The 11,142-nt window shown below is 45.4% G+C and overlaps 1 protein-coding gene across 11 annotated transcripts in view; it reads right to left on the bottom strand.

The window, feature by feature from the left end:
• The window catches only part of ZC3H14 (zinc finger CCCH-type containing 14), a 50,761-nt gene extending 47,389 nt beyond the window's left edge, over positions 1–3,372 (bottom strand). For all 11 annotated transcript variants that reach the window (XM_017895365.1, XM_017895367.1, XM_017895366.1 and 8 more), the window contains exons 1-2: positions 3,112–3,372; positions 2,592–2,634 (exon numbers count right to left, since the gene is read on the bottom strand). In XM_017895365.1, the coding sequence (XP_017750854.1) occupies positions 2,592–2,634; positions 3,112–3,147 (79 nt within the window). In that variant the 5' untranslated portion in view covers positions 3,148–3,372. The remainder of the gene's footprint in view (positions 1–2,591; positions 2,635–3,111) is intronic.
• Positions 3,373–11,142: the final 7,770 nt, after the last annotated feature.

The raw sequence follows: 11,142 nt of genomic DNA, 5'->3' as shown, positions 1-11,142 counted from the left end.
TACATCCATCACAGGTTAATCACAAACCCAATAATATTAACATAAGTAACATTATTTTTATTAAATTTTCCAAAAAAAATATAGACGAGGCACGGTGGCTCATGCCTGTAATTCCAGCACTCTGGGAGGCCGAGGCAGGTGGATCACCTGAGGTCAGGAGATGGAGATCAGCCTGGTCAACATGGTGAAACACTGTCTCTACTAAAACACAAAATTAGCTGGGGTGGTGGTGGGTGCCTGTAATCCCAGCTACTCAGGAGGCTGAGGCAGGAGAATCGCTTGAACCTGGGAGGTGGAGGTTGCAGTGAACCAAGATTGTACCACCGCACTCCAGCCCGAACCACAGAGTAAGACCCCGTTTCAAAAAAAAAAAGAAAGAAAAAAAGAAAAAAAATTTACTGCAAAGACTGGCCTTGTTTTGCATTTTTATGTATCTTGTTCTATGTCCTTACGACTGAAGAATGTGAAAAAATCTGGTCTCACAGATATGCGTTGAAAAAGGAGTATTCTGATAGTTTTTTCAGATAAGGTGGATATTTTTCTGTGACACTACACCAAAACTAAACAAGTGGTAGCTTATTAAACGTTAAAGAAATGTGGAATGTCAAATACATCAATGACCTTTTTGAACTGTTGCGCAGAAATCCACTGACCCACCCTACAGTTTAAATAAATCTTTAATCCATGCATAGTTTTGTAACATTATGCATTCGTTATTTAGAAAATACTGGTTCACTTAGCTATAAAAACCACTGGCATGTTGATATATTTCATTATGTAATATAAAATAATTATTTTTTAATATCACCATTGAGTTGGCCAGGCGCGGTGGCTCACACCTGTAATCCCAGAACTTTGGGAGGCTGAGGCGGGCGAATCACAAGGTCAGGAGTTTCAGACGAGCCTGGCCAACATGGTGAAACCCTGTCTCTACTAAAAATACAAAAAATTAGCTGAGTGTAGTGGTGGGTGCCTGTAATCCCAGCTACTGGAGAGGCTGAGGCAAAAGAATTGCTTGAACCTGGGAGGAAGAGGTTGCAGTGGCCAAGATCATGCCACTGCACTCCAGCCTGGGTAACGAGGGAAATTTCGTCTCAAAAAATAATAAGAATAAAATTTTTTAAAATCCCCATTTACTTAATCAGAAATTTTTTAAGTACTGGGAAGCTGTCAAGTTCATGGAGGCAGGCTCAGATTTTCCAAAATTATAATTTGCATTTGAAAGCTCACACGTGATTGGCAACAAAGACTATGGGTTCTTTGCTCACTTTCAAGTAAACATCTGCCAAATATCCTAGTGTATACGTAACCAGTTTGTCAGTACTTTAAAGTTAAAAATGACGTTCCCTGAAAGAGGTGGCTAGCTTAGTTCTCAACTCAAATGATTTTCCTTACCCATATTTCAGTATACAATAAAAATGTTTTATGAGCATTTCTATTTTCTCACACTGAATACTAAGAAGATAAAAAATATTTTGTAAACCCTGGACTTCACATCTTCATCAATGACATTTTAAGTGTAATTAGCTTAAAAAAAAAAAAACAAAAACTATAAGGGGGGAGTGATTTGAATATGATTTCATTATGGTGTTACTATGTTGACCAGTTGATAAAATGGTTGATAAAACTTTATCAATCATTAGTTTTACACAATCCAAACATCAACGCAGTGAAAAATAGCACATACCATCTCAGTATTAATATGAAAACAGTTTTGACTTCAGAGACCCTTGGAGTCTCCCACACTTTGAGAACCACTGTCTTAAGTGGTAGCTATTATTTTTATAGGAGGCACCAGCTTTGGGGGCAAACCATAAAACCTTGCTCAAGTAGGCAAAGCCTCAGTTTCCTTGTTTACACAGTCTAGGATACTGCCACTTACCTTCCAGTGTTCTCATAGGGATTATCCTGAGTTAATACACATACAACAGTTAAGCACAGTACCTGACCCAGAGTAAACACTCAAATTATAAAAGAATAAGGAGAAGGAAAACGCCGCCTTACTGTTTCAAAGAGAGAAAGAGGGAAAACATAAAGAGATCGGAAAATAAAATTCACTGAACCATTACAGAAGCAAATGCCAGAAAGCATCAAAAAGCATATCCAAAATCAGAGTTCTAAAAACAAATGTCAAGAGGAAAGTAACAAGAATAGTAAACTTTAAACTGGCATGGTGGCTTACACCAGTAATCCCCGCACTCCCAGCACCTAGGGAGGCTGAGGTCAGATAATTGCTTGAGACCAGGAGTCAAGGCCTGGGCAACGTAGTGAGACCCGTCCCCAGAATTTAAAATGAGAGAGAGAATAGGAAAAACATAAAATAAAATTCGCTCAAACATTATGTAAAATGTGACAGAGCCTTAATGGAGGAAACTAAATTTCAAAACACCATAACAGAAGGAGGTTTGGGAGAAAAAAAAACAAGGTTGCAAAAAGATGATAAAGAAGTAACCAGGGAGTATAAGATTTGAAGACGGTAGAAGGGAGTCTCTCCCAATGTCCAAAGTACGGTGAGAAATACGCATTCACTAAAAATCAATTAGCTGCAAACTCTAAATTCTATGAAACTTAACAACCCAAAATACACTTACCAACATAAGCTCCTAATTCTTGCAATTTCCCCTTAATGGCACTCTGAGAGAAAAAGAGCAAACGAGCATGTGAGAAAGGCGGCTCTAGGAAAACAAAATCGGATTCTGCAGCGCTGAGGCCACTTTGCTGGTGCCCGCACCTCCAGGTCCCCCGGGGGGGGGCGGGGAGGAGCCTCGCCTGCACCACCCCCCCACCCACCCCGCACCCCACTCCCGCTCCGGCCCCGCGGCGCCCACCTCCCGCAGCGGATCCAAAGCGGCGCGCTGCGCCGCAGTGGTGGCTCCCGCCAGGCCTGAGCCTGTCCTTCCGTTTCCCGGCGGCTACTTCAGCCGCAGCCCTGCTCTGAGGCCGCAAATGTCCCCAGGCCCGAGACGGCCTGGACGAGGAGCTGCAGCCCGCCAGGAGCGTCCAGCGGCGGCCAGGCCGCGGCGTCCACCCGGGCCCAAGGTCCCCGTTACTCCTGACAACCGCCCGCTTGCCGAGACCTGGCTTCCCACCCCCGCCCGGCACGGGCCTCACCCGGATCTTGCGGCTGATCTCGGTGCCGATCTCCATGGCTCCGCGGCGTGCGGGAACTCAGCACTGCGCGACGCTTGGCTTACCCTGAGGCTGCCGCGGACTCCTACCCCGCAGCCGAGCCACCACCGCCTCCTCCTCCGTTCCGCCCCCGTCCGCGCACACCGCGTATCCCCGCCCCCGCCGGCACGGCGCGCCGGAGTGAGCGCGCATGCGCCCGTGTCCGCGCCTGCGCACACCTTCTACCCGCGAAACCTGTGTTCAGGCAAGGAAGGCTGCGGCGTGCGCGTGCGGGTGGCCTTGCTGCTCCGCCTCCCGGGCACCTCGGGGACACTTCCTTAGTCTCTCTGCTGGCCCTCCGCTTATTCATTTTATTCTCTCTTGGACGGTAAGAATGAATTAGATGTGTACCAGAAAGATCTTGGGCTGTGATATGAGACGCGAGTTCAAATCCAGCCTTCACTTACTCTTTGTATGGTATCGGTGTAGGTATTTAAACTTTTCTTACGTGTAAAATGGAGTCTGCCTCTCAGAGGTTGCACTGCAATTACCCTTGAAGGGAAAATGGACTATCCGGAGCAACAGAGCCAATCCGTCAAGTCTCTGACTCTGCCCTACCTTGGCCCTTCTGGGTTTGGTTCTGCCTTCCTTCTCCCGGGCCCACCCGTGGCCTCTCCCCGAGACGAATCCCCATCCTCTTGCTTCTCTGAACGCCCTTCGTGGGACAACACTTTTGTTCTGAGGATTTAAGTTGTCAACTCTGTGCTGATAATGACCGAATTTTCCATCAGCCTTGAATTCTCACACAAACTCCACTCCCAAATTCTAATAAGTGACTACTCTTATTTTCTCCAAACTCAGCACTTAGACAGAAGTCGCCTTCATCTCCTCTTCCTCCACTCAATAGATTTCTACACTTGATTCCGCTATTTGAATCAATAGCTGAATTCTCCCTATCCCTGATCACAAAACCTGGAAAACAGAGGAGGCACAGAGAGGTCTCCTTTCTACCTCATATCCACTAATTCCTAAGAGTAGTCTCTGTTGTCCATTGCTGCATAACAGATGACCACAAGTTTAGCAGCTTAAAACACAAACGTTTATCATCTCATGGTTTCTGTGGGTCAACCTCACTGTGTCCTCTGCTTGGGGTCTCACAAGGCTACAATTGAGGTGTCAGGCAGGCTGTAGTTTCATCTGGAGGCTTGACTGAGGAAGAACCTATGTTCAGGCTCATTCAGGTTGTTAGCAAGAATTCATTTCCGGCTGAGTGAGGTGGCTCATGCCTGTAATCCCAGCAGTTTGGGAGGCCGAGGCTGGCGGATCACTTGAGATCAGGAGTTCGCGACCAGCCTGGGCAACATGGCAAAAACGTGTCTCTTCAAAAGTACAAAAAATTAGCTGGGCATGGTGGCATGCATTTCTAGTCCCAGCTACTTGGGAAGCTGAGAGGGGAGGATTGCTTTAGCCTGGGAGGCAGAGGTTACTGTGAGCCAAGATCATGCCACTGTACTCCAGCCTTGGTGACAGTGAGACCCTGTCTCAAAAAAAAAAAAATTTCCTTATGGCTTTATGAGTAAGAACCCAGATTTTTTTCTGGTTATCATCTGGAAGCCACCCTCAAGTTCTAGAGGCTGCCCACAGTTCTTTGCCAAAGGGTTCACTAACGTGTTTGTTCACTGAAGCCAGTAAAGGCCAGGCATAGTGGTTCAAGCATGTGATTTGAACTCAGTGAAGTAGAGGTGGGAGGATCACTTGAGACCAGAAGTTTGAGACCAGCCAAGGGCCTTCATTTAATTAAGTAGGCCCACCCGGGACCTGACCCCAAAATCAACTGATTCACGACCTCAATTACATCTGCCAAACCTCTTATTTTTGCCAAATTTATTACCTAAGCAATCCACAGTAAGGGTCAGGAGCGGGTTGTACAGTGTGTGGACAGCAGGAGCAGGAGGTGTAGGGCTACCGAGGGTCTGTCATACAGTCCTTTAATAATCTCATATAATCCTTGTGAATTCCTATGGCATCTATATGGAAGCTATTAGTATAATAATATATTCTGTGCAATGTTATTTCATGTGTGTGTGTGTGTGTCTTCCCTAACAAAATTATAAACTCTCTGTAGGGCTTTATATTTCTCCCACCTTTCAGGATGCTGGACACAGAGTAAGCACTCATTACATATTTATAGGGTAAAAGAAATTAAAGACCTAATTTACAAAAGCATTCCTCAAGGATAAATCCAGTGATCATACACTCATTCAACATTGATGACAGGCAGCAGAGCAGAATGACAGAGAATGAGGGCACTGCAACCAGACCGTCTGGGTCTGAATCCTGGCTCTGCCACTCCCTCTGAGACCTTAGGCAGATTGCCGCTCATCTCTGCCTCAGTTTCCTTATCTGTGATATAGGTATGATACTAGTTTCACCTGCAAAGGGTTACTATAAGGATGAAATAAATTAATATTTGTGAAGCGTATTGAACTGTGCCTGGCTCATAGCAGTACTATGCTTGCTAATTAAAAATTAAGTACCTACACTGGGATACAGTGCCAGGAGCCAGAGCGCAAAGAGGGGCAAGACCAACTCCCTGCTTTCATGACACTCACAATCCAAAAGACAGATGAATTACTTTTATTCCTTTACCACCCATTACAGAACTAAGAACAAAACACTTTTACCATTACTAGGTACCCAATTCTCGGTCAATATTTACATAATATTGAAAATAACATTTAATAAAAAGTAATGTTTTAATTAAAACATATTCAGAGTAGGGAAACTTATTAAAACGTATTCAAGAGAGCGTTAACTTTTAGGACAAGGACCTAACTTTTAGGACAGCTATGGAAAAGAGACTGAAAGACTGCTTGAGACCTCCCACCTTTAGATCTAAGATGTTGCAATGTCTAGATCACAGGAGGGGCAAACCCACTAAACCAATGGTTTATTTGGTGGTCCAGGGCAGTTCCAGGCACTTCCCTGTAAACTGCAGCTTCACAAACCACATCACATCTCGAAGAAGATGTTCATGATGATGCCCTAAGAGAAGCCATTAGAGGGAGTAGGAGTGCTAGGCTTGAAAAAGACAAAACTGGACAGTTTTTTTTTTTCCCCCCAGCTTGGAAATGTTCTCTGATTCAGGGGAAACAACACGTTTTCCTATCAAGACCAGATTTCAACAAACCCAAAGTGCCAGCTAAGAGGGCTCTGGGCTGTCTTCCAAAAAGAGAAGATGACTGAAAAGAGGATTGGCTTTGAAGTCAGAAGGGCTGACTGAGTACCAACCCCATCTCCATGGAGCCATGAGTCTTCTAACATTGCCCCCCAACCATATCTGCAATCTCTTCTCAGGTTGTATTTCAGCTGGATGTTGCACATTCTTTGCACGTGCACGCATGTGTGTGAGTGTGTAGAAGCAGTAGGGGGTGGGGGAAGGTGGGGTGGGGGTGTCCTCCTGCCTGAAAAGCTTTTATTTTCTTTCTTTCTTTTTTTTTTCTTGAGACGGAGTCTTCCTCTGTCGCCAGGCCGGAGTGCAGTGGCATGATCTCAGCTCACTGCAACCTCCACCTCCTGGGTTCAAAGGATTCTCCTGCCTCAGCCTCCTGAGTAGCTGGGACTACAGGTGCGTGCCACCACACCCAGCTAATTTTTGTATTTTTAGTAGAGACAGGGTTTCACCATGTTGGCCAGTATGGTCTCGCTCTCTTGACCTCATGATCCGACTGCCTTGACCTCCCAAAGTGCTAGGTGTGAGCCACCGTGCTCAGCCCAAAGCTTTGCTTTTCTTTGAGTAGTCAACCTTTTTTTTTGTCCTTCCAGACTCAAGCAGAAGCTGATCACAGTGGTTAACCAGACATTACTAGTCCATTCAGACTATAAAGTATAACCATGTATAAATTTCCTCACCTACTACAATTACATATTCACCTGTTGTTCACATGGTGAGTCTTTGAGGACAGGGGTATACATCTATTTACCTTTCTCCTTGCAGCACCTGGCTTCTAAATATATGTGGGCTGAATGGACAAGTGTTTTCCAATAGTGATTATTATCACATGGTATAGACAGGCTTGGATCAAAGGCCCTAAGTGTTGGGAATTACAGTCACAGCAGTCACTTGCTACTGAGGTAGACATGCTTCTCCATTTGAACAAACTCACTGCCAAGATCATCATTTCTCTGATGTCCAGGGGAATCTATCTATAAAATGATTACTCTTTTGCAACTGGAAAGGTGTTGTATGTGACACAGTGTTGAGTGTGGTGACAGAACTTAAGGGGCAGATTCAGAGACCAAAGACTTCACATTTCTAGTTCTAGCCCTCACTGTCCCCTTCCTCAGGGATCATTATCTTTTTTTTTTTTTCTTTTTTTTTGAGATAGAGTCTCACTCTGTCACCCAGGCTGGAGTGCAGTGGCACCATCTCGGCTCACTGCGACCTCCGCCTCCCGGGTTCAAGCGATTCTCCTGCCTCAACCTCCTGAGTCGCTGGGACTACAGGCATGTGCCACCCACCCGGCTAATTTTTGTTTTTTTGTTTTTGTTTTTGTTTTTTTTTTGAGACAGAGTCTCATTCTGTCGCCCAGGCTGGAGTGCAGTGGCGCGATCTTGGCTCACTGCAAGCTCCGCCTCCCGGGTTCACGCCATTCTCTTGCCTCAGCCTCCCAAGTAGCTGGGACTACAGGTGCCCATCACCACGCCGCACCTGGCATAATTTTTTTTTTTTTTTAGTAGAGACGGGGTTTCACCATATTGGTGTAGCTGGTCCTGAACTCCTGACCTCATGATCCACCCGCTTTGGCCTCCCAAAGTGCTAGGATTACAGGCGTAAGCCACTGCATCCAGCCAGGAATCATTATCTTTGTGTGGCAGGGCATTCATTCAATTTGGATTTTTGCAGATGATGATAATTTATACAGTGGGTATTCACCATGCTATCAAAACAGATTAACTTTTGAACTTTTAAGAAAACACTAGTCAGTGCACCCACCAAACCACAATTTCCTTTCCTTTTTTTTTTTTTGAAACAGAGTCTTGCTCTGTCACCCAGGCTGGAGTGCAGTGGCGTGATCTTGGCTCGCCACAACCTGTGCCTCCTGGGCTCAAGCGATTCTCATGCCTCAGCCTCCCCAGTAGCTGGGACTACAGGCGTGCTCTACCATGTCCAGCTAATTTTTGTATTTTTAGTAGAGACAGGGTTTCTCCATGTTGGCCAGGTTGGTCTCGAAATCCTGACCTCAGGTGATCTGCCCTCCCAGGCTTCCCAAAGTTCTGGGATTACAGATGTAAGCCACCGTGCCCAGCCTCCTCTCATCTTTTTGTCTTTCATCATTTTATGTGCTGGGCTTTCTTTTTACATTTTAATTTATTTATTTTAGTAAGAAATAGCTTCCAGTGTAAGAGTATGTATAAGTATGCCACCTTCTGGATAACAAGAGGGGGTAAAGATAGTTATATGTAGTTGTTTGTAACTCTGCAGAACATCTCTATAAGGATACAGAGGAACTAGGGAACACTGGTTACCTCCCAGGAGAAGAGCTAGGTGTCTAGCAGGCAGGGTGAGAAGCGGACTTTTTACGTACACCCTTTTGTATCTTTGGGAGTGGCACCATATAAATTATCTCACTTCCTTATATATGAAACACAAGCTAATAATAATTTTACGTCTAATACTTTGAAGGCATTATTCAAGTGCCTTCCCATGAATGTTACTGCCAAATTAACATAGCTGAGGGAAAATAGGGCTTAGGTACTTGGTCAGTAAATGACATCTGTGGACTGTGAGGGAGGAAGTTCAACTCAGTTGTCTAACATCTCTTGGGTTTTACGGTCATTTTCTATTTTTAAAATTCTTTTATTTTCTTCCTGATTCAATTAACAAGTTTTTATTTAGTGCCTACTCTTTGCCCAGTACTGTCCTGGGAATCTTGGGAGATATAAAAGAAGCCTTCATGAAACAACTTTTACAGTTCTTGCCAAGTGTGGAGATCACTGTGGAATGGTGTGGCTAGAAAGTCGTCCTGGAAGCAGTCTTACTTGCAGAGATGCAGAAGGCTTAGACAAATGGAAGGAGGGCAGAAGGGGCTGCTGGCCAGGGGCAAAGCTTGACAGGGGCAGAAAGCGATATGGGTGGTCAGAGAGGCCCGTTTGGAAAGTCCCGATAGGTCAGGCAGAAGAACTTAACCTTGGGAGTCCATCAGGAGTGATAAGAGAAGGAAGCCTGGTATTAGCAAGGAAATAAGAGAGAACCGAGAAACCACATGCCAGGAGACCACCCTTGTTGCAATAATCCGGATGTAAAATGATGAGGGTTTGGATTTGGAATGTTCCAGGGGAAACAGAAAGGAAACAAAGAATTCATGAGACATTTCAAAGGAGGAAATACCAGGTCTTGATGATGGAGATGAGAATGGGAGAAATCACATGATTCCAATTTTTCTACCTTGGGAAGCCAGCAAAGGGACTTATTTTCAGATCTCTTTTCTTTCCTCGCACACAAATGGACCCCCTCGTAGAGTTCAGTTGAAATATCAATTACAAACAGAATTGATCTATTTTTTTCCCTTAGAAACACAGGTAATCTTATTTGCCTTTAGCTAAATGACCCAAGATGCACCTTGCTGGGCTTTGCTCTTGGATAGCATTCATACCTTTATGACAGTGCTCCCCCCTTTGGCCTTGTACTGCGTATGTGGTGTGTAGGTGCGTTTATTACCCACTAAACCAAAAGTCCATGTTGTGCAGGGACCACGGCTCATGCATAGTTAAGTATTAAAAAGTTTTGGTTGTTTAAGAAAATGATATTTACATGAAACAATACTTTAAAAAGCTTTCCAGAAACAACAGCATTAAAACAAAATCATTGAAATTAAAATTTACATAAATTAAAAGGTTCTCTGTTCCACATGCCAAGAAAAGATCTTATACTATTGTAATAGTGTTAGAGTCACAGTTTTATTCCTCAGCTTAAGTGCTGCAATACAGTAATAACAATAATGCAGTACCAGAATACTGTGTAACAAACAAACGAAACACTTCATATATGCTTTACAAAAGTTACTGGATATTGCTTAGTATTTATTTTCCCCACCCCTGCGGTGCAAAGATATTAATATCCTTGTTTTATAGGAGAGGAAACAGGTAAAGAGAAATTAAGAAATTTGCACGAAGTCATCCAGCTAGTAAATGTTGGAGCTGGGATTTGAACCCAGACAACTTGGTCAAATCTCCATCCTTAACAGTTCTGCTCTGTATTGCATAAGCAGACAGCTCCCTTTTGGGGACTGACAGGTTATTTGAGGCATATGAACCATTTCTGGTGGGGGGGCTTTCCCACCCAGTACTGGAAGTGTCTAGTGATATGGGGCATAACCTAAGGAGCAAGCAGGAAAAGAACTGTATTCCAATACTATTAAGATATATACCAGAGTAAACGAATAACCATCAATAACAGCATTTTACAGCCTACCTAATAACACAAGAATAAAACTTTTTATCTAGAATCTAAGTAATACCCCCTCCTCTCATTTTATTAAAAGCCTAGCTTTATTTGGAAACTCTTAAAATAAGTGATCATACGATTAAAAAAAGCAGCGGCGCGCCCCCTCCCCGGCGGCCGAGCGCAGCTGTCCGCGCCTCCCCCGCGCGGCTGCCCGCATTCCAACTCTCTGAGGTCACGGGCCGCCGCCGCCTCCCCAGATCCGCCCGCCCGGCCCAGGGGGAGGGACGCCCGGGCCTGGCCGCCCCGCTGCTCCGGCCGCGCGTCCCGCGTCGGTCCGACATTCTGTCCGTCCTGCTGCCACCCCTCGCCCCCGCAAGGCTTCTTTGTGGGGCGCTCCTCGCCGGCCGGTCCCACCTCCAGGCCTCGCCCCTCGCCGTCGCCACCGCCGGACTCTGCCCAGGGGAATGGTCTGCGGGCCGGGTTTTTGGAGACAGGAAGTGAGGCGTGCGAGCCCCATGAGCGCACCGCGGCGCGGGCTGGCGTGCGGGTGTGGCTGCGGCGACCGCGCGGCGGGGACCCGGGAGGCG

Source organism: Rhinopithecus bieti, unplaced genomic scaffold (assembly GCF_001698545.2).
Source record: "Rhinopithecus bieti isolate Rb0 unplaced genomic scaffold, ASM169854v2 scaffold_26710, whole genome shotgun sequence".
Lineage (NCBI taxonomy): Eukaryota > Metazoa > Chordata > Mammalia > Primates > Cercopithecidae > Rhinopithecus > Rhinopithecus bieti.
This window is presented reverse-complemented; position numbering and strand designations above follow the sequence as displayed.